Source organism: Neofelis nebulosa, chromosome 1 (genome assembly GCF_028018385.1).
Source record: "Neofelis nebulosa isolate mNeoNeb1 chromosome 1, mNeoNeb1.pri, whole genome shotgun sequence".
Lineage (NCBI taxonomy): Eukaryota > Metazoa > Chordata > Mammalia > Carnivora > Felidae > Neofelis > Neofelis nebulosa.
This window is the reverse complement of record NC_080782.1, coordinates 50646844-50671501: the sequence shown is the minus strand read 5'-3', so window position 1 is coordinate 50671501 and position 24658 is coordinate 50646844. Positions and strand designations below refer to the sequence as shown.

Genomic DNA, 24658 nt, shown 5'->3' with positions numbered 1-24658 from the left:
TTAAAAAGTCACTATCTATGCTGTCTTGCATGATGACAATAGAAATCCTTTAGGAGCAGGGAGCTCGTCTCTCAAACTGCTTATAGAAAATCTTCTACATAGCAGAGGAAGGCTAGCTGGGGACTTTTATGTTGTTATGGGAGAGGCCTTTAGCAATCAGAAGCAGAATTGGCATTGGTGGTGGTTTGTGTTTATTGTTTGATGAGTCAGTGGCAGTATTACTTGTGTAGTTGCAGAAATTAATAACTGAAAGGTGATTCTGGGACCTCCAAAAATACAGAATTTATATGCTGGTGGATCAGATCATGGACTGAATCTAGCTCTAAGCCATTTTTAGGTTTGGTTTGCATGGTGCTTTAAGAAACTATGTATTTGTTGTTTTACAATTGAAAATAAAGAGAGTTTACCTAAAAATCCAGATTTGCAAATTCTTTTTATATTCAGAAGAGCTGGTAATGTTGGACCTACATTTTCAAATGGCAGCACTTAGGTCAAACTGAGAAGTTGTGTCCCTTTTGGGTGGGGTATACATTCTACAGTTTAGCCACAAACCCCACCTTTCCTATTGTGTTGTCCCTAGCCCATTTGATTTACTTACCTTTCTGCCTGGTCCTGTGAGCATTTGATTTTGTGGTCATTGTTGAAGGGGGTAGAGATTAATTATTTCTAGCACAGTTCCTGGTATATGGATGGCACCTCATATGTATGTAACTCTGATTGTTCTTTATCACTTACAGGGTCAGTTATTTAAATTTGATCCTTAGATCAACGCTGTCCAATAGAACTTTCTGTGATGATGGGAATGTTCTATCTCTGTGCTGTCCGATGTGATAGTCACTAGTCACATGTAGCTATTGACCACTTGAAATGTGGTTAGTATGACCAAGAAAATAATTTTGTATTTTTATTGAATTTTAGCTAATTAAAAATTAAGTTTTAATAGTAGCATATGGCTAGTGACTACCATATTGGGCAAAGCAGATTTCAGTAATGACATTGAACATCCTGTCCTTGCTTACAACAAAATGTGGAGAATAGATACTAGGGCTGTGTGTGTGAGTGTTCATTTTACAAGAGATTACTTATAGTGAGCTTCATCACTTAGGATCACCTACCTCATGAAAGGGAACCCCCCCCCTTTATCAGTTGACTACAATTCTTGTCAAAAACATATGCCAAAGACATATGTTTTATAAGATGTTATATGTACATTTGGACCAATATATGTAAGTCATCTTAAGCTCGAATGCAAAGTTTCACTGCTCTCTTCCTCTGGCTGTCCAGTTAAGGGTACTGTGCAAACATAATAACTAGACCTGTGTGTGGAAAAGCCTGAAATTTTTGATGAGCTGCTGGCCCCTGCAATACATGATGGCATAGAGCCAAGATCCAGTGTTACCAAGGGGATTATGGAAAGCTGGTGGATCCCTGCCCTCCTAGACTGCTAGAAGGATCTTACATTCTTAGGACTCAGGCTCCAAAGGTTTTAGTCTCTTGCATTTCCATCACAAATCTACACTGAGCACATCTAACGATCACATTGCCTAACCAGCCACAAAGTAGGATGCTAAAAGATCCTTCTTTTATGCAACTTATTCATTCATTTGCATGCTGTTTGCTTCGCTGAGCCCAGCAGTCACAGCCCTCCCTTTTCCTTTGTCACAGGGTTGGAAACCCCAGAACCATCTATCAGAGCTCTGGCTTATTGGTTACTCACTGACCTCTGTCCTGAGACTTGCCCAGTCAACTTTTCCAGCTGAAAAATAAGTAACTTCACTTCTTCTGGGGATGTATGCACAGGAGGACAAAATAGTCTGTTTCATTCAAGATGAAGCTCTAAATTACAAACCCCATCCCCTAAAAAAGCCTTCTTAAAACATAGAAAACCTAGCGAAAATGATAGAAATGGCTGTTGTAGCTAATTTTATCAAATGATGACTAATACCAATCCTCTTGTAATGGAAAAAAAAAAAACCCATACATGAATATATTCTGCTTGGATCATTCATCCAGTCGGAAGGATATCTCATCTCTTCTCGTAGTCAGGTTCTGCAGATAGGATACCAAGTCTTCCTTTTCTGTCTTTATGGGCAAACATCAGCGTAAACCCCTATTTTGACAGTGCATTGAATGAGTCCTAGAATTCAATAGGAGGAAAAAGACAAAACCCTTTAACAACAATGACAAAAGATCCTACATGGTTTTAAATTCCTTCTCGGGAAAATTCTTTGTAAAAATGTTTTCTAGGAGAAGACCAAGCTGATATCAACTGAGACTAACTAATGAAATGTTAAATTATCTGCACACAGATACGTTTTTAATGTTGAGTTTAGTCCGGCTCCCAGACACAAGGAGGCTAAAAATTCATATTCAGATAAGGAAAGGCAAACCTTGGCGAACAGATGGAGCAGAGTTCAGCATAAAGGTTTAATCCTATCAGGCCGATTCCTGTATGGCCATCTGGATAATCCGGCACACGCATTCAAGGCCTGTTAAAAATACGACTCCAGCCAAGATTAACATCACAGATTTTCCACTAGACTTGCTCATATTTGACTTTATGATTTTCCAGACCCAGGAAGATTGCCTACGAATAAGGACTCGAGTATTCCTTGAAGAAGCACTTACATGTTTTTTTTTTTTTCTTTTTTTTTAACCTGAGAATTGTTTTCTCTTTTCACAATATTGGCTGTCCAGTTTTGGAAAGTTATTTTCATTTTCCTTTCTTCCCTGGCTTTCATATCTAGAACTTTTCTTACAACAGGATAGTAAGAATTGGGCTAAAAATAATTTTCTGCATAAAAGTTCTCCTTGTCAGGAAGAAAAGAGTTATTTACTTATTGTATAATCAGAGGCAAGTGAATTTACTATTGTTGAAACAAATATCACAATTGGATTCATGAATAATTCATTTTGAGGATTCTCCCACCTTCTACGATAATTTTTTTTCAATGGTGTGGCTGATGATCCTAGAACAAGAGAGAAAAAGAAAAGAAACAAAAAACAGTGGCAATATTTGCCATTAGTTATTGTGGGATTAATATTTTGTATATTTTAATTTTGGATTTGGGAGATCAAACATGAGGGGGATAACAGCAAATTCTCACCTCCTTGAGTTTATAAAATTTTGAGCTTCCGAAGTGTTAAGAAACAATTTTTGCATATTATGAAACAATGCTATGTTGCTGTCATTGAATCAAAAAGCCTTCAACAAGTCTTTCAAGTGCAATTTAGAAGTTACAGGTACATCAAAATGTCAAGATTTTTCACTGCTAAATTGTTAAATAACCCTGTGTGCTGAACCTACACAGTTATGGATCTCAGGTAGACAAACTCAGGAATCTAAAAGTACTTGCCCTAAAATGTTCAGATTATAATTGTTGCTCTAGGATTTCTGCTCTTCCCTTGCTCAGATCTGTGTCCACTGTTTGTTGAAGAATGTTGCTGATTCAGAATAGAATAAGAAAGATGAAAATTAAACAGAGAGCAGATACAATTTGGACTTACTCTGCCTTTAGCAAATGGCATAGTTTGGAACTTAGCTAAACTGAGATACACCTAGATATTCCCACTAGGTTAACTCTGTGTTAACGTAGATGGACTTTGGATTTACATTTCCATCTACTGACTGTGAGGTTTTTCTTTTCTCCTTTTCTGTGAGAGCCATTAATGTTGTCAAAGTGAAGGACTTTGCCAAATAAAGCCATTTTGGAATAAAGGATGGAAAACATTTGAAATTCTTGATCTTCTCATTTAATATTTAATAGATTTAATTGCATTGGTATTGAGAAATCTCCATATCATGGGTTTCATTTCTCTTCAAAGTGACACACACACACAGAGAATCTCTTTTGCATATATGATATATTATTCTTTGCCAAGTAATATTTAGATATGCTAGTGGATGGGGCAATAAATGAAGACCAATAACAAAAGAAAATGAAAATCCTAATAAACAATAAAATGCTTAGCTGCATAAAGCAATTACTAAAAAAGAAATAAGGGAAGGCAGAAATAAATCTAGTAATTTAAGAGCTTTATTTATTTGTTTGTATTAAGAGTTATGTTTATTTGTTTGTTAGCTGATTAGTAGGAGTACGTGGTGAGGTTATCATTCTGAAAGTGAAGTTTGCACATGCTGGTGCGAGGGTTCAGGTCAGGCATTATAACTGCTATTGATTGGTTTCCAAGGCATCCAGTTGGAAAGTGGGTAAACCCAAAGTAGATTTGCATCCTGTACATAATGAAAATATAGAGGGTCAGTCTTCCTGCTAGGAGCAAACCATCTGTTTGTCCTCCTTCCTGACCAGTAGCTGCCAGTTGTCAGGATCCAAGAATGCAGGTATTGGTACTGCTGATCTGGGAGTAGTCAGGAAAGTAATCATTTCACTTAAAAAACCTAGCAAGAATCATTGTTTTGATTTAACAAGAAGGGTGTATATCTATGCATTGAGCCCAAGTAGAATTCCTTTGTGTCCCTGTCATTTCTGGAAGAGGCCTGCTGTCAAGCACAACTTCACCAAAATCAAGTAGATACAGACAGAAAGGCCCTCATGAGATTATATGAGGTCACAAGTGTCCCATAGAAATGGGCTGAGCTAGGGGCACCTGGGTGGCTCAGTCAGTTAAGCATCTGACTCTTGATTTCAGCTTGGGTCATGATCCCACAATCATGATTAAAAAAAAAAAAAAGAGAGAGAGAGAGAGAGAAAAGAAGTGGGCTGAGCTCATGGGTTTCACAAGTCTTAAAAATTTGGGACAATAACAGGAAAGTCATGTCCTTATTTCTGAAAAGATCTCCATTAATGTTCATTCCAGGCAAATGAGAGTCTTAAAAAAAATTCCACCTTAGAACTACTGATGCGAGATCCACCTCCTCAGTCAAGTTAGCTGGCTAGGTTAAGCAAGTCGTTGTACTGAAGGTTCCTAGGAAAGTTTTACAGTCAAGTACACAACCTGGAATGATGAGACTGTTGGATATTCTAGTGAGCAAATAAACTCTGGCTTGTGGGGAACTGGTGATAACAATAATTATTATAGCAGCAACTAGCATGTTCTGTGCCTGGCACATAGTAAAACAACAAGACGCAAGCAGACACATCCTGCATTTTGCCACAAGTCTGTGAGCAGAAATTACTGCCTGGAGAGGGTAAGAGCTTTAGAGAGGCTAAGTGACTGCTTCAAGGTCATTCTGAGTGAGAGAGGTGCAATTTGAACAGCTGGAGCTGTTGCCCATTTGCAAATACTGTAATACTCTGAATGTTAAATCAACTTAACATAATTGCATCTTTCTGTCTTTATTCAGGAGCCAGCCAGTAAGGGCTCGTGCCAGCATCTTCACCTCCATTGTAAGCATCAGTTATCTGCTCCGTAGAAATGCTCATTAATAGAGAGTTCTGGCTGACAGAATGCTGAAAAAGGAGAGTTTACATCTTTTCGTATATCATACACAATGGAAATGGGAAATCAGCTTGTATCTATTTCAGTGGAATTTTATCTTGAGACTTAGAATGGGACGAGAACATTAATATATTTACACATTTTACCAACTGATGAAGTGTTGTTTTCCCAGCATGTTTAAATACAGGAAGGGACAAAAGAGCCAAACAGTGCATCTTTAATGAGACTTCCATTATAGGACATCGACTGTCACAAAAGCCTCATTTTGGAGATAAGAGATGATAAATCTTGCACCCAGGTCATCTGTACGGATACCCCAAACAAGTGAGGTATTGATCACAGTACAAAGATTTCAGAGGCAAAAGTATGAGCAGCCCCAGGCCCCTGCTGATAGCTGCACACACCACTAATTCACCTCAATGGGCAGGCACCTCTGAGCTCAATTAACCCTTATTCCCAAGGCCACCCATAAACCCTGGGGTAAACATGGCTCTCCTGGCCCTTGCTTTCTATCAATGAAATAGATCATTTCTATCGGAGGCTAAGGTGCAATTCTAACTTACAAACTCACCTTGCTAAAAAGGGGAACTGATGCTTCCAATGTGACTGAGCAGGCACTTGCATCTTGTAACATTGATTCTGGAAATCAGAGAATTTTAAACTGCTGAGGGCATCCGTGATTTCTTCTGTCTTCTGTGGCTCTTGGAAGGAAATATAAACACTCTGGAGGTAGAGCAGGTGATAGCAAATGTCCCCTGGTGCAGTTGTCTGCACACAGAACATTAGTTGTTAAATATGTACTGGAGGCTGAATGATTTCTTTCCTTCCTTCTTTCTTTTCTTTTTTTTTCCCCCCTCATTCTTCCCTCTCTTTTTCTTCTCACCACGACCATTGTTCAGAAGCAAATTGGAAATCTGGTAATTAGGCCCTGACTCACGGTGTAGTATTAGAGTCCCGAGCCAAAGTTCAACACCCTGAAATGAAATTTAAACCAATTAATCTGTTAGATTTTTATCGCTTGTCCGTGTTTTCTCAGCAATTCCCCCAGCACGTGGCCTTTGATCAACTCTCATACAAACGCTAAAATGTGTGCCTGCTGCTAGCAAGATGGGAATGACATTAACATGGTACTCATAAAACAATCAGAGCAGAGAAGCCCTCAAACAGGCAGGGCATGGTAATATTTAATAAAAGCACACACATAATCTTCAGAATTAGCATTTTGTGCCTTGCAGTACCTTTGGGAGAAGAGCTTTTATTTGTGGAGTGATCATTATTATAACAAAGAAGAGCTACCTAATAATTTCCACTTTAACTCTGCAATGTGCCACGAGCATTTCAGAGCCATTATGCTAAACTGTGGTGGGGTAATCATGTTATTGTCATAGTTTGAAGGAAAGAAAATCTCCTCTACTTTGGTGGCTGTTGGGGGTGGGGGAAGAGGTAAAAAACAAAAAAAGGGCAAAGAAAAAAATCAACTTCAACTTTTATTTTTAATGGGATTTAGAACCAGGAATTGGCTTATCATCCTTGTGGTTACCACAGTGAAAATTCACTGGTGAAGAAGAAAGAATCTTTTATTAATTAAATTATTTACTAATTAAATCAAGATTTGGCTGGTAAAAGTGGTTTTGTATTCAATCAAATCCACCCCCTCCCCTATTTTGTAATATTTTCATGGAGATAGAATTGTACTGATTATTACATTCCTGGGCTGAATTGAGTTCGTTTATAAATCTTTTCACCTTCAAATTCTACTGAATATATCCACTATGACTATTAAAAATGATCTCTCCTTGTCATCCCCTCCATGTCTCTTTGGATATCTTGAATGAAAGAAAAACAGGTCCTTGGCTGCTCAGATGTTGTTTGGGCTTCCTCAGAGCAAAACTTACCCAAAAAGAAGAGAGAAGGAGAGGCTCAGGATCTGTTAGTCAGCACAGCTGGGCTTTTTTTTTTTTTTTTTTTTTTTAAATTTGTATCAATGTGCTCCAAATAGTACCTTTATCTCTTACAGAATTAAGTGTTCTGTTATTCTGTTATTTAATTTTTATTATGATAACATATTACCTTAATGTGTGCTCATTGAAAACATTCAAACCATTTGGCTTTCTATAGAGTAAAATGTAAGTCTCCCTGCCCCCTCAGCCCCACCCCAGCGCCATTGCTCTTTCATATGGATCCACTGGGGCCAGTGGATGTACGTCCTTCCAGACCTTTGTTCACGTGTAACTACATACACACAAGCACAGGTGCACATATAGGCTCCTATATATATTATTTTTTAAGTTAACAAAATCACATTATTCATTAGACTATAAATTGTGTTTTTACTTACCTAACCTACTTTGATATCTTTCCATGTCAGTTTATAGAAATCTTTTCCAGCCATTCTGATGGCACTTCTAATATTCTGTAGTAGGGATATATCATAATTTATTTAACCACTCTCTTATTGGGGGCACCTAGACTCTTGAATTTTTTGCTGCAGTGAACTTTTAGATACCTGTAGTTTAGGTACATTTGCAGGTGTTTCCTGAGCTGCTTTTAGTCTGGCAGGTTTGTGAATAGGATAAAAATGTAAAATGGTGGCCTAGGCGTTAAATTTACCCCCATAAACATTTTGTTTACAGCCTACACGTTTAAGAAAATTGAATTAGTTGCCAGCATTTAAAGATTGGGAAATTCACATAAAAATCTCATTCCCAGCTTCTTTCAAAAGATCAGAAGACCAGACCACACTTGACCTGCATTTGTGTGGGGAGTACCAGTGGCTAGACCTTCCCCAGTTCTTAGTGTCAGGGGCCATTCATCTCATGCTTATTCTGAGACTCTGAGCTGCTGTATTCGTTTATGTTTCTTGCCTTGGCCTATATGAATCTGTGAGTTCTTAGTAACTGCCCTCGAGACTGATCTGTTTATCTAGTCACAGTGCCTTCTACCTTGTCTTACTGACATCTTAGAATAATTCATTTGGGGGAATATCCGGTGCACTGTTGGATAGTTAGCATCCTTGATTTCCAGGCACTAAATGCCACTAACATTACTTTCCCACCTCTGTCTCTCAGTGGGACAGCCCAGAGTCCTTTACATATTTTCTAAACTTCCCAGTGGGGAAATACCACAGAGCTTCCTTTCAAGACCACTATGATACACAGATGTATAGGAGCACCTTTAGAACCCTCTGAAGCCTAACTTCAGAAAAAAAGTCTGCATGACTTACTTGTTCTAGGAATGGCATCTAGTCTCTAAGCTAAGATAGTGGATGGTTGAGTACAGAGGTAGGATGGATCGAAGAGTATGTCACTCTCTTCTTGGAGTACTTCCTTCAAGGGTTCTTTTCTCTAAAAAGCCAGGAAGATGGTGTCACATATTGTCTCCTCACCATGTTATCTCTGGAGGCTTGATGATCTTTCTTTCTTTTAGCTAGTTGACAGTTAGCTTTGTTTCTGGTTGGTTGCTCACAGAATTTGAAAACATTATCACTTTCTTAGGAAGTGTTTGAAAGCACATAACACACATAGACATATATACTTACATGCCCTTTTTATCCTACAAATAACAAATGGAAAGAAGCGGGAGGGGGTCAACTCTAAAACCAGCTTCGCCATACTATCAGAACAACTTTGCTATAGGAGAGTCTCTCACAGATCCAACACAGTCTTCTGCCTCCTTTTGTGCAATGCTAAGTAAGCCTGGAGGAGTCTAAAGTGTGCAAGCACACTTCTTTACGTAGAGAAGTGTGCTTGCATGATTACAAAAATAAAATTTAAAAAATTAAAAGAAAGCTAATACAGATAATGAACATCAAGACTATTTTGTGGTTTATGAAAGTAGTCACAAGGGTAGCATTTAATGATACCATTAGATTTCACACTTTGCCATTAGGCAAGACTCTTTCAAGGCCAGTTCAGTTAAACCAAGATCCTATTCTTCTCAGAAGTATCTGGAGATATGGCACCCTTTCTGCTCTACTTTAACAACTAAGTATGCTGAGTTAGAAATTAAGAATTGAGATTTTGAGACATTAACCAGCGTGTTTCCAAACTGCTTTTATTTTAGGAATTCTACATAATTGTTACATGTACTTTTTTTCTCTTATAAATGTCTTGAAATCATACATCATATTCTACCTTGGGTTTGGGAATACTCAGTCATGCATTTAAACATCTTTATTTCTAAAGAAAAAATTTTGCTTAAGAAAAAGTCCTGTGCCTATGGAGCATTGATCACAACCTTTATGTGTGTTAAAAATTGGACAAGAATTTTCAAGTTATGAATCATTTACATTTTCTTGATTAATTATTTTGTTTTGGGGAGAAAGTGAAGGAGAGAAAAGGCATCTGAACTACCTAGTTTTAGTTATAAATGCATTACTGTGAGTTCAGCCAACATGAAATGTTTAGTTTGGATATTTCCTAATTTCTCTGTGTTATTTTATAAGATGAATTTGAATCAAAATCAAACCCATTCTACTTGTTTGTATGGTGGCACGTGAACGATGGTCCCGCCGGGATGGGCTTAGTATTTTCTTTTCTTCTTGCAAAAGTTAAAGCATGACATTTTGCCAAATTTGACAAAGGCCAATAGTTTTTTTTCCAGCTTCTTCCCGTTAAAATTAACTGGTGCTCTCATTGGCTTCAATATTTGGAAAGTCAGTCTTGGATACTTAATAAACTTTTTTATTAAAGAGAAGGGTCTCGTTTCCTCTCCTTGCACAATATCTCCTTTGCTTTAGAATTTTGCTTTGTTTCTGCTCATAAAAGTAATCATGAGAACAACAGCATGACACTGTGAAGTTAAAGATCATTGGTGCCCTCTGAGAGATTTCAAAAACATAATCCTACAATTACATTTATGCCTAGCAATTGCATTGAAAGTATGCTGTACTCATCAGACAAACCACCTCCAGTCTGTTTAGAATCATGGTATTTGCAAATTATTTCCCATCTCCAAGGGCCATTTATAAGGGAAAGAGAAGAGATATGAATTTTTTTTTTAAAAAGTCTTTTCTAGAGTTTTATGCCTGGGAATGACAACAAAGCAAAGGTCATGAGACATTTTGTGGTTCATCCCTGACTCAGCTATTTGGTTACATAATTCACCCTGAGTGACCTTCATACTTTACATCTATAAAATGGGGTCTGTGTCATTTGTTAAAAAAAAGCTTAATGATTTTTGTGAGAAATGTTGCTGTGTTCATGTTATAGGTAGAAGGCATGGAGCAAGAATGTTTTCCTGCTCCAGCCTCCTCTCTTTCTCACTTCCCTTTGGGCAGAAATGCTATCTAAAAATCTATCGATTTAACTTTAGGAAGTATGTTTAATCAGGAAGCAATTCTATAATGTTTCCAGTGTGTTCCAAGAAGTCACCTAATTTTTTTTAATCTTTAACATCTCATGAATTAAAATTTGCTTCTGTGTTTTATTTCATAAGATTTCATGTTTGAAAATTATTTGGGTAAAATATTTGTATGTCAATAGAAACAATGAAAAAAATGCTTTTAAAAATTGAAAGTTGCACCCTTAGGTTTTAGGTCCTAAAGCAGCTAGAAAATTCTGAGATCTTGAGGGACTTCCTGTTAGTGAAAAGATAAAAGATATATTTTTTTCTTTTTCTCGAGTCTCCCATCATTAAAGTTTGGTTCTAACAGCAGACTCCTTCTCTTTTTCATGTGTGTTGAAAAGCAGCTACTCCCTGTATCAAAGCCATCAGCCCGAGTGAAGGATGGACGACGGGAGGTGCGACTGTGATCATCATAGGGGACAATTTCTTTGATGGGTTACAGGTCATATTCGGTACCATGCTGGTCTGGAGTGAGGTAGGTGTTGTCTGAACATTAATATCTAATAGGTTGGTCTAGTTGAGGATACTGTCTACACTTGAATTTCTAATAGAGTGTGTAGAATTTTGTAGTGCCACCCTGGGTGGGCCAGCTCTGGTCTACAGAACTCTGGGAAACCAGGAGACATGGGTTGGGTATACCTGGAGGCACCACTGTCTACTGGAATGACTTCTGTCCTCTGGCCCTTAAGCACCAGGAGAGCTTCTGTTTTGTCATTTGTCCTCTTGGACTAGCTGTGGCATGAAGGTCCTATTGTGTACTGGGAATGGGAAAGGAGATGCAAAGTCACAAAATATATAGGAAAAGCCCCATTCAAACTTTGACAAGGTAGTAATCGTGAATATTTGTAGACAGGGCCTGCTATAGGCCCATCTTCAAGGAACACCATTCCTATGACAGTAATAATCCAAGTGTAGGTGGTTCTTGACTTATTCAGTGACTCTTCATTCAAGAGTGAGTGATTTACCAGGGGAACCTCAAAGAACCAAAGACTTTATCCAGGCCCAGGAATTTACAGCTCACAGGCCTCCCAGTATGTGACTGCAGCAACATGAAAATGACTTTGTTCTGTGTGCGTAGTGCTTTCTAAGCACTGTGATCATTATTTTAACCTGCCAGTTGACTTTTCTGGCAATAATCAATGTTAACTCAAGACTATAAAATGTAAACCTCACCATTATATAGATGGCATGGAAAACTTGCCTTTGCTTTTGATATTCTGGGCCTAGATTTCTTGAATAGCATGCCCAGAGCCCTTTCTCTTTCACTTCCCCAAAGTTTAGAATAAAATCCATGCTAGGGCTATAAGGTACCACTGAGCTCATTCATCCTGCTTGCTTTACAGACAGTCGTGTGAACCACTGAACTTTTCTGGGACTTATTGTACACTAGGCTGTGTGCTCAGTGCTTGACGTAGATCATCTCAATATTCCCTCTGTGCCATGGGGTAGATACTCTTAGCATGTATCTTTTCTTAATAAAGGTATTAAGGCTTAGAGATGACGCTTACAAAACCCCAAAGCAGCTGCCCAGAGCCCATGAAGCATGGCTCATACGTATGTAGCCACACAAAGAAGTCAGCAGCAGAACTGGAGCTAGAACTCTGACTTTTTATTTCCATTTCTAGCTGTCCTACCATGACGCCACTGTTCAGCCTATCCAGATACTTTGTGTTTTCTCTCTAGGTGGGCCATGGAGGTGAGCGGAGTTAAGACTGTGATAGTTGAATATGTTTATCTTTCCAACCAGAGCCTGTCCTTTTTAAGTCTTCTATGTGCACTTCTCCCTGGCAGTAATCTGCTCAGGCCAGCCCCTTGCCAGCCTGTACTGCCACTGCTTTTGTATTTCTCATGCTGCCGAGTAGCGGTATGCACTTGGCCAGAGAATCAAAGCCCTCGTAAAACTGAATCAGAGATGGGCTTTTCAGTCCACCATACTAATTGTTGTCCAAGTTGGAAGATTCCCGGCATGAAAGGTGGACTGAGCTTTAGCTGACGACTGCACCCCATTCTTTGTTAGAACCATTGGGTTGTAAAATTAGAAGCATCACATACAGGGCATGTTTTGCCGCCGGTCTGGTGCCTTCATCCCTGCTGGAGACAGCAGTCCTCACAAAGACAGCTTCTGGCAAGTTGTGGGTTATATCTTCATCCCTTTCTATCCCTCATTCTGTTGCTTATCAATGAAGTTGGGAGAGGGGAAGAATAAATATAATATGGACTGCTTGCTCTATATTACGGTAGTCAAAGTGAGGCCTGAGAACTGGCAGTAAGTCTTATCGAACCTCTGAGAATAAGGTGGGTTAGTCTGAAGCTTCCTTTAAAAGTTTGTGTCGTCTTAGCCCAACATTGCATTGGTTATGGAACAAGGACTTTGACATATCAGGAAATCATTAGTTATACTCCCACCTTGTTCCCAGCCAAGGCCCTTGTGTTTTCTTTCTGTTCCTCTATATTCTTGCCCTCTTTTGGGAACAGATAAGGAAGGTTAAATTCTAATTTAGATTTATCTGAATTACTTTAAAAGATCTGTTTCCATATAACAAAATCAATGCAAGTCATGAAACTTTGTCCTTCTTCCTCAGTCCCTCCACTGCCACTGGCTTGCATGTACCAGAAGCCTCTCACAATGAATCTTATGAGTCCAGCTAGGAGGTGAGGGTGGAGCGTGCATGCTCCTTCTTTGCCCACCTCCTCCTCCCAAACTGCTGTCATGTGTGAGCATGCCATAAATCAACTATGACTCTTTCCCAGTGGAAACCTACCAGATGGTTTCCAAAATGTAGATATTCTTTCAAAATAAGTAAATCCTCTGCAGCATTAGCAATTGGGTGTCTGAATGGAGGACTTTAATTTGGGTTGCTATTGTAATAGTCTTGACATTCAGGAAAATGAGGCTTGCAGAGGTGAACTTTTTGTAAATATTCTAAACTATATTTACATTTTCATACAGGCTATTTGAAACATGTGATGTTCTCTCTCTTTTAGCAGAGGGAGAGAATTTGGTACTGCCTCAAATCCAAAAATCCATTGTATAATAAAGAGAAGTAGCTCACATTTACTAAGGGTTTTATCATGTGTAGGCACTTTATGGGTATTATTTTATTTGATCCTCGTGATATCCCTGTGTTAGATATGTATGAGTGAAACGAGTGTCGGAGAGGTTTAAGAAACTTGCCCATTATCACACAGACCGACAGCGCTAGAGGTGGATTTGTAATATCGTGTATGTTTTTACAGAGGAAATAAAAGCCAAAGGTACCGATAGAGAAAGTGGAGTCTTACCAAAAGGAAGAAGGACAGAAATAGGAGAGAGAACAAAACACTCCTAGTAATCCAAGTATGGTAGTATAAGTAGTAGTAATAGCAATAGTAGCAATAGTAATGGTGACTGTGGTGGTTGCTTTTAATCCCATAACGTTTCATAAATGCCTTTCATTTTGGTAGAGGCAAAAAACATCAGACAGTAATGGGGCCATTTCTCCAGGCTTCCACTGGATACAATCAGAACTCAATGCTGTGAATATTTAAGAGAGGATATCTCTGAAAGATCTGTGGAAAAACGTGTAGAGTATGACTAATATTAGCTAACATTCACTGAGCACTTAGTTGCTGCCAGGTACTATGTGCTGAGTATTTGGCATGGCTCTCGTTCAAGCCTCATAACATCTGTATACCATGCTGTTCTCATTTTACTGATGAGGAAATTGAGGCTTGGGAAGTTAAGTAAGCTGTTCAGTTATCGAATGGTAGAGATGGGATTTGAACCAGTCTGACTCCAGGGTTCACTTTCTTTTTCTTTTTTTTTTTTTCTTTTAAGCATAATCGTCTCTAAATCTAGAGATATGCCTTTTAATCTTTTTATTTTGAGAGAGAGTGGGATGGGAGAGAAGCAGAGGAAGAGAGAGAGAGATAATCTTAAGCAGCCTCCATGCTCAGCATGGAGCCCAAAGGGGTGCTTGATCCTGTGACCCTGGGATCATTACTGGAGCCGAAATCAAGAGTTGGACACTCAACCAACTGAGCAACCCAGGTACCCCCAGGGCTCACCTTCTTAGCTGTCCATGATTTAGCCTACACCAAAATTGTTACCCTAGTGTTTTAGCACATCAGACAAGGGTGTAGTGCTCATCATTGCCATTAATGCGTTGTGCTGCAGTATGTGTGGGGAGTATCTTAACAGTTATTATTACCTTCCGGGTTAAGGTGGACTTGGGATACAGAGAGGTTAGAGCAGTCCCTTCATTTTTTAGTTGTATAGGCTTGAAGGTGGAGCCATTGGCTTCTAGGAAGGATTTTTCCCTGTGAAGAATACATGCCTTGTGTTAGGGGCAGAAGACAACCTCTTCCCTTGTCTATGTAAGAGACCTTAGGTAAGACAGTTAACCTGTTTGGGCCTCATCTCTAGATAGGACTCCTATCTATCCAGGTTTTCATTCCCTGGCCACATGATCTCTTGAGGTTATGCCACCTCTAAGATCTGATACTTCCAATTTTAAGCAGACTTTATCTCTTCTCCATTTCCTCACTCTATAGCCAAAAGCACTCAGGGAGCAGACTGGTGGGCCAGGACAAGCAGATAACATTTTAGATTAGCAGCTGATGCTATTATTTGGAGTCTTTTTTTAGCTAAAGAATTTTTAAAAGAGTGAGAGAAAATAGGGCTGGCTTAATTTCCCCTCATCTGTGCTCTTTCCCTACCAACCCAATCTTTTGCAAATGAGTAGTTCAGTTTAGCTTGCTGATTGCCCCCTGAAGGTTGGGAAAAAGAAAGGTGGCACTCCATTGCTCCTAACTCAGGGCTGCCTTCTGTGAGTTCCCAAGTTTGGGGTGAACTACATGGCTTTCTTGTGAATTTGGTTTACCATATTTGTTATTCTTCCTTATTCTTTCTACAGAGCAAAATATTATATTGATACTCTTATGCTTCTTATTCTGCCTCTACCCAAAAGACTTAACCAAAAAATTGGTCTTTGTAGTGTTTTATATATAAATCCAGGAAAATCAACAGGGTTGATGTGTGCTCATGATTAATATGTGTTGAGTTTTTTCTTTTTCTTTTTTTTTAACATTTATTTTTTTGAGACAGAGAGAGACAAAGCATGAACAGGAGAGGGGCAGAGAGAGAGGGAGACACAGAATCCGAAACAGGCTCCAGGCTCGGAGCTGTCAGCACAGAGCCCGACGCGGGGCTCGAACTCACGGATCGTGAGATCATGACCTGAGCCGAAGTCGGACGCTTAACCGACTGAGCCACCCAGGCACCCTTTGAGTTTTTTCTTGATCAGAGATATACTTGATTGTTTTTGCTTTTCCATTAACATATGATTTGGAGGAGGGGAGGGGCTCCTGCTACTGGGTTATAGAACTAATAGTCACTTTAATATCTCCTGAACTCCTCTAATTTCTTTTTTTTTTTTTTTTAACATTTTTTTTTTAATGTTTATTGTTGAGAGACAGAGACAGAATGTGAGGGGTTAGGGGCCGAGACAGAGGGAGACACAGAATCCGAAGCAGGCTCCAGGCTCCGAGCTGTCAGCACAGAGCCTGACGCGGGGCTCGAACCCACAAGCTGTGAGATCATGACCTGAGCCGAAGTCGGACGCTCAACCGAGTGAGCCACACAGGCGACCCTCTAATTTCTTTTTTTAATGTTTATTATTTTTGAGAGAGAGAGAGAGAGAGAACATATACTTGCAAGCAGAGGAGGGCAGAGGGAGAGGGAGACAGAGGATCCAAAGTGGGCTCTGTACTGATAGCAGAGAGCCTGATGTGGGGCTTGAACTCAGGAACCATGAGATCATGACCTGAGCCAAAGTCAGACACTTAGCCAACTTAGCCACCCAGGCACCCTATGAACTCCTCTAATTTCTAAGCAATGAGTACTGTTTGGTTTTCCTGTTGGTGTCTACCACTGGAATAGGTACTATGGGTGATCAAAATTAGGCTTTGTGGGGATCTGATGTTTTATTTGGAATGGCAACTTGCTTCCATGAAACAAATATTTTTATAAACCAATATTAAATTTGTAGTTCAAAATTCAAGGCAAGGTTCTAGAAGGCACAGAGAGTGGTATAGACAGAAGTAGACTGTTCAAATAACCAGTCAGGCTCCTACTATATACAGATGGATCTCTGTGCTAGGCATTTTAGGTTCTGACGATCTGTTGATTTAATCACTCAAATCTCTGGGAGAGTTTATACAGTGTAAGGTATTTAAGATACCTGTAAAGAAAGTACACTGAGGAGACTGGTGAGGAGCAGAAGATGGAGGGAACTTCATGTAAACAGTGATCGAAGCAAAGGTGTAGATTGCATGAGTGGCAGCAGACAAGGAGCCAGTCAGGAGGCTTGAGTATTAATTGCAGTCCTTCTATTGCTCAGTCAGACAATCTAGATTTTAGTCAGGGTTGGTCATTTGGCTTTAGTTTCCCCATCTGAAGATGAGAGGCTTAGACTAAATCCTCTTTGAAATCAGCTACAATATTGTAATTCCTTTTATCTAGAGTTTACTCTCTTGAAAGTCCCCTCAAAGAAGCACAGTGATAATGGGTAGCAAGTAGCTTCTTTTCTTTGCTATTGTGCTTTACTTTTACAACACACTGGCAATATACAAATATCATGTTTATTTGCAAAAGGATTCATTGAACTTCATCAAAACCATTTAATTAGCCACAAAATTGGATATCCGTATTGATATATCTTTAGTCAATATTTTTACTCTCTACACTTTCAGGTTCTGGTATCTGATATAAACCTGAGCCTATACTACAACGTTGGTCTAGTTCATTTTCCAGATAGTTCTATGGAATACATCAATTATCTGGGATATCAACAGGTTTCCCATGGGAGATGAGGGAGGGAGTAGGTTTGGGAAATGCTGAGTCAAATAAATTCATCTGCTCCTTGTTCTAGGACTTTGCAAAGATTTTGAGATACTGACATGCACTGAGAACACCTAAGATAAAGTATATGACATGTCCCAAACTTTTGTGACCACAGAACCTTTTTTCAGGGATCACCTTATAGGAGGATATATTAGTCATGGATGGGTTTCATGTTAATCAAGTAAAATAATGAAATCCAGTCAAAGTGATTGGTCTGGGGTAGATGTGAGAAAATCATCTGAAATATTTGCAGAGTATTATTCAGATTAGACCAGGAATGTGTAGAGCCATTATTCTTCAATGCGGCAGGCTTTGAACAGAATTTCTCTCATATTTTGCATCTGGTTTTAGTCACTGCACACTTGGCATTAGATGCCATGTGATTTTGCAGGACAGTTATATTTAAAGATTGCCAGGACCACTTAGCTCAGATGGAGAAGCCAGAGTTTCATCACTGTGTGAACCAATGAGCCTCACACAGGGGCTGTGCGTTGTCTGTTTCATCCAGACAAATGTTTTCTTCAACTACATTCCTAGAGATAGGGAGAAGTCAAAAGAGACTTCTGTAGGGGCAGGGGAGGGAACCTAATGGGTGAATATAGTTGAGTAAATAAATGGCACTTTGGGGCTGAGAAATGATTTCCTACTTTAATCCAAAAGTTGGAAAACAAGGTTTTAAATGCAGTTCCTGATATCTTTCTTTCTTCCTATCTCTACTTTCAATTATCGTTTGTACACATAGCTCAGAGGAAGGATTGTAAATAAAAATACCATTTGCTCCTCTGTGACATTAAAGAATGAATGGCTACAACTCATACGTGTTCCCACTGGAAGTTTCCCAGGCCTATTTGTTTGGCCTTGATTTTTACTGAACCACATGTAGAATCACAAAATTTCGAAGGCTTTGAGGAACATTTCCAGTCATCAAGTGTAGCTGTTTATTGGAAATGCAGAAAAAGAAGCTCCAAAGCCATACAGTGACTTGTCCTGGGAACATGTTAGCTACTACTTAGTTCTGGGGTTACATCCCTGTTCTCCAGACACCAACCTCACCCCTGATTCAGCTTTCTCTTGTACCAGTTTTTTCTCATGATATCTCCTTAGTCTTTTAATAAACTTCCTTATATTTACCAAACCCTCCCAAATTTTATACATGATGGCATTGACACTCTAATGACTATTATTTATATCACATTTTTATGCAATACAATTCCATTCAAATCAAAAATAAAATTAAGAGGGGTGCTTGTGTGGCTCAGTTTGTTAAGCATCTGACTCTTGATTGCAGCTGAGGTCATGATGTCACAGTCGTGAGATTAAGCACTGTGTCAGGCTCCTTTCTGAGGGTGGAACCTGAGTAAGAATCTCTCTGTCTTCCTCTCTCTCTCTCTCTCTCTCTCTCTCTTCCTTTGACCCTCTCCCCCACTTAATCTCTCTCTCTCTCAAATAAAATTTAAAAAATAAAATTAAGAAAGGTAGAGAAAGACATGATCACAAATAATCTTTCAAAATTTCATAATGTGAATATGATATATAAATGCTGTGTCATTTATTTTACATATATTGAGGCTTACATGTATAAGTTTAATTCAAAATTGATAAAGTGCTTGGATTTAAAATAATTCATGACTTCCTACTTTTCCTGAATATATAAGTTGCCAAGTCTGTGTGCGACTTCTACTTACTGATCACCTATTAAGTAGAAGATGCTTAATGTAAAATTATACTTTATTTGTAAGGAATAAAAGGAGCAGTCTGAACCAGTTGCATTAAACTTTGAGTGTGACTTTGAAGAACACCTTTCAAGCCCAAGTTATTTTATGGGGAATCATTTTGAAATGAGCCAGCATATTTAGAAAACAGATTTAAAATACTCTAATGGGCTCTTTAATGTAGTTACATAGTTACAACCATGCTCACCTTATTCCTAAAAAAGCTTTAGTCCATAATTTTACTTTTAATGACTAAGGCACTTGAAATCTATCCTCTGTGTTGATAATTATGGGATGGTTAAAAACAACTTTAAGATGACATTGTCCATTAGTCGTTTGTAGTGCTTTCAGGAAGTACCCGTATGTGCCTATCACTTGAAAATGGAAACCACAGAAGTGTGATGCCTTTCTAATTTTAACATAAATCAAAGACAAAATTTACACCTGGCTGCAGTCATGTGACTTCTAGGAAGAAAATGGATATCTATACAGTGTTGTGTTCATTTTATACGTGTGCTCAAAGCCAATTGCTGGAATGGCTCCCTGCTGGTCTGAACTAAAACCTTCCTCCTTATTCAACCTTACTGGCTTCCTCCTTTTTAAAACCACAACTCCTTAGTTTTGGATTCAAGCATACCCCCTTAAGGCTCTGACCTTTCTTTTCAACATCCCTGTGCACTATTCATCTTATGCTTCAGTCACACTGAGTTGTTAGTGGCTCCTTATACCCATTGTGATTTTTTTTCTGCCTGTACTCTTGTCTTTCTTATGCCATTCCTTGTTCCATAATGCTCTTCCCTCCTCTCTGTGCCCAAATTCTTCTGCCCATTAAGCTCCAGTAAAATACCACTTTTTTTCTGTGAAATCTTCCTTACAGTTCAGATATTGAATATTTTCTCTTCATCCTAAATTCCTACATGGTCTTATCATTACCATGTTAAATTCCTTATAACTTTCTATCTTTAATTATTGTGATTTAAGGGGATGTTCTTTCCCATAAGGCAGGATCCGTGCTAAATTCAGCTTAATCTCACACAGTGTTTAGCACAGATCCTTACATGTCAGAGGCATTAATTTGTATAAAATACTGTTGGGTGACACCATTCATTCATTCATTCATTCGTTCATTCAGACAAATGCTTCTTATTAGCAACTGTTGTATTCAATGATGCTTCAAAGTGTCAGTACCAGATAGATAGATTGCAGTTTAGTTTTTCTTAATGTGTGTGTGATTAGGTAGTTTATATTTAGATGTATTGTGCAATAAGGATGCACTTAAATACCTTAGTGTGAATCTGTTGGTTATGGTGAGGGTTAAGTAATAATAAAACTAACACTTTCTTTTTTTTAAAGTTTATTTATTTATTGAGAGAGAGAGAGAGAGAGAGAGAGAGAGAGAGCATGCACACGTGCACACGGGGAAGGGGCAGAGAGGGAGAGAGAATCCCAAGCAGGTTCTGCTGACAGCAAGGAGGCAGATGCAGGGCTCGATCTCACCAGCTGAACCACGAAATCATGACCTGAGTAGAAATCAAGAGTTGGACGTTTAACCAACTATGCCACCCAGGTGCCCAACACTAACACTTTCTAAGTGATTGGTATCAGTGAGACCTCCTCCGAAACTCATTATAAGCATTATGTCAATTAATCCTTAGATTAATTAGATTGCTAGCCCCCACCCCTGTCCTACTTTTTTCTCAGATAGTGAAACTGAATGCCAGAGAGGTTGAGTGACTTTCCAAAGGTTCCACAGCTAGTAATTTGCAAAGCTTAGACTTGAACCAAAATCTGTGTAAGAATCTCTCTGTCTTCCTCCCTGCCTCTCTCTCTCTCTCTCTCTCTCTCTCTCTCTCTCTCTCTCTCTTCCTTTGACCCTCTCCCCCACTTAATCTCTCTCTCTCTCTCTCTCTCTCTCTCTCAAATAGAGAGAGAGGGTCATCTTTTAGCCATTCAATAAGAATGTAGTAAAACCTCACTTATCCAGAAAAACTGTTACATAACCTCACTTTAAAAAAAGAAAGAAGAAGTAAATACAGAAAATAACACACTTAGGAGTAACCAGAGCAGTAATTTTTAACAAACTATCATCAGTTTTCCCAGGTCACAGCAAGTTAGAAGGAGCGAACTAAAGGCAGGTTGTTAGAAGCAGGCTCAGTGACAGCAGAAATGACAGCCTAATGTGAAGGGCAGAAGTGGAAAACCTAAAAAGCAGACGCAGAACTATATTACTGTGTGGCACATTAATGACTGTTCATAATGACAGTGGCCCTGAGTCATCAAGACAGAGATGGCAATTATATTCAATATATTCTCTCTAAAACAGCAAGACGGGTGTAATGCATCTTCTGAAGATTTCCAGTGAAAGCAGCTGTCGTGGCACACTATTAAAAGGGGTTTGGCTCTGGTTTTCTGTGGAGCTCACTTCTTGAAGGGACATGTTGAATGAGGAATTACTGAATATATGTGCAAGTATCAGTGTATACAATATGCAAATGTGACCTATACCGTCAAAAAAATGTTAAAACGAATCTCTGTTTAGTAGCTTATAGCTTTGATATCCTTTTCTTAGAACTTTCAAAGACCTTAAAAAGGTGGGTTCCTTCCCTGCTACCCCATCTAACAGTCTTTTGGCTTTTATATTTTTCTTTCCTGACTCCATAGGCAAATATTCTGCCTTGCCAACCACCAGCTTTGATAACAAACATTTAGTCTCTCCCATAAATGTATCTGGATTTGCTTTTTCTTTTATATTTTAATTTTCAAACAAACAAGCAGCAACCCTGGACCCTAAGCCAGGCCCGAGTAGGGAATGATGTTCCTTCTTAACTGAATTTAGAAAAACAAACCTTGAGAAAGAGCTCATTGTGTAGTTTCAAACCACAGGGGCTGGCGTTACTGGTGTCCAGTCCTCTCCTTCTGGAATACTCTGGACCTCAGGAACTCACCAATGCTTTTCCAGCTCCCAGATGGTCAGGATGGGATCCAGTCTTTAATGGGGCCCAGTTGGCACAAGATTTACATCCTGGGAAAGAGCTAGAGAAAGTTTATTTAAAAAAGAAATTACTGAAAAATAAATAAATAAATCAACCCACAAAACCAAAGGTAGTTCAAGTATAATGTATTTATTTTAGCCTTTTTTCTCCCAAATCTGTTATTTTGAAATATGATCTTGTTGCTGTTTTGTTTTATACAACTAACTGCATTGATTTAGGGACCTGGTTAGTTTTTCGGTCAGAAGAATTAGATAGTATATTTTTATGAATGCTCAATTAGGATACCAGGAAGCTTGAAGTTTTTGGGGGGGAGGGGGAGGATTAAAGTAACAGAATTTTTCAGTGAAAAGTTTTTTGAATGGAGTAGTATTATTTCTTCTTCATAGATCCACAAGTGACTTTATTGACTCTTTACCCAAAATTATTAGTGGTAGTTAATAGCATTACAGTATTTATTCATTCAATGTTCAGCAAGTATTATTGAGGCCCTATTAAAACTGGAAACATAGTAGTGAAAACAAGGAAGACAAAGTTCATATCCTCATGGGACTTACATTCTAGTTGGGTGATTCAGACAATAAATAGGAAAATGTGTCTACATCTTTCTACTGTGTATCTGTGTCTAGCTCTATGCATGAGAGAAATTTCAGACACTGCGAAGGAATACTGCTGACTCTTCAAAAGCTAGGTTTTAAATCCCATATTTAACTCAGTTCCCGAGACTTTAGTTTCAAGTCTCCTCTGACATTCATACATAAAGTTTATCTTTGGGAATTCATGTGACCCAACATATTTTGTTAAACATTGGTTTAAAGTTATTTTCTTGAAAGGACAAAGGGAAACCAGAATGTTTGTGAAACAGTAAATGCCTCCACTGGCTTTCTCTCACGTTCTCTGAGAAATCATATACTGCCTTTGAGACAGGCAATTCTTGGGAATGAAACAATCTGTGTTACAAAACCCGGAGAACTCTGATTAGGGAACAAGCAGAATACACTGAGGAACTCAGGAGAAGATGGCACCCCTTGATTTATGTTGTGTCCACTGCAGGGGAATAGGGATATAATATGGAGGTTCAGCCAGCACAGTCGCCATGAATATACACTTTTCATATTTCAGCTTCCTTTAGGAACTCCTGAAAATGATATTTTTTAAATGCCATATTTAACTATAGAATGATAAATGTTCCAGAGTGGAGGAAAAATAAGTTTGCTTGTTTGGTCACTACTACTGTGGTGTCTCTTTAAAATCCTTAGTCAATTTGGTTTTGGAGCTTTAATTATGCTTTTATGCTACAGTTTTCTTATTTAAATGTCTGCTCTGTGTCCATCATTCAGCACCCCCTGCCTATCTCAAAAGAGATGGATATTATTATCCTAATTGAGGAGGAGGGCGAATGCTGTGAGAATTATTAATACATAAATTAAAAAATTAATCTAGAAAGTGCTTTAGGGTCCCTAGAGAAGTGCTACCCAAACACAAAGCATATTTAACATTATTATAAGTACTCCCACAGAGCAGATAGGCCGGTGCAGTGTGAGATGAGTAAACTGAGGCACAGAGAGTGACAATGGACCCATATGCAGATGGACCAGCCTATGTTAGAACCTTGAGTGGATAACATGTAAGGACCACTGTGCCAGACCCCACTTTGGGCTTTTTCTAGTCATGAGTATTAATTATTTCTTCAGAGAAGAAATATTGCCTCGCCTGGTTTTTTTACCCCTCCTCTTTAAGTCTTTGCTGTTTGGACTTTTTTTTTTTTTTTTTTTTTTTAGTGTTGAAAGTGATTCAGCCCCAAATGGCCAAAATATTAAGTCCTAAGGTTAGTAAGGAAGAATCGCTAGTATGCTTTCTAGTAATCCCAGTTATTTTTTTGGCTTTGTGGCTTGGAACCTCAAGTTGCATTCATTTCATATAGTCCCATTGGTTAGAAAACATGCATAAAGGCTTATCTTGGAATTGTTCTTTCCTGTTTTGCTGAGAAATAATTCTCAGCCAGTTTCTCAACAACGAAAAAGGCTATTTTGAGTACCTACTATGTTCCCAGAAGCTTTGGGGATGTAGGAGAAGCTGAGGACCATTTCCATCCTGTCAACGGCGGAGACAGGGTGAAAATTGCACATAACAACAATTACGGAGAAACCATAAGCAGTAGTTGGGAGGGACAGTTGTGGTTGTACAATGGTGACCATCAGTCAGAAACACTTGCCACTTCTTGGGCCTATTTCTTAACTTGCCTGAAACTCATCTTCTACATTTGTGAGCCAGCTAATGCCCATCCCTGCCCCTAATGCTGCTGGACAGAAATCACTGAAGGAGCC

At 38.8% G+C, this 24658-nt stretch overlaps 1 protein-coding gene across 8 annotated transcripts in view; it reads left to right on the top strand.

Annotated features, from left to right (window-relative positions):
• Positions 1-24658, top strand: part of EBF1 (EBF transcription factor 1) — a 392556-nt gene that overhangs the window by 280475 nt on the left and 87423 nt on the right. For 4 of the 8 annotated variants that reach the window (XM_058721706.1, XM_058721690.1, XM_058721739.1 and 1 more), the window contains exon 9: positions 11091-11221. In XM_058721706.1, coding sequence (XP_058577689.1) covers positions 11091-11221 — 131 coding nt within the window. Of the gene's footprint in view, positions 1-11087; positions 11222-24658 lie in introns of all 8 variants that reach the window. The other 4 variants (XM_058721698.1, XM_058721685.1, XM_058721730.1 and 1 more) reach the window with 1 other exon arrangement.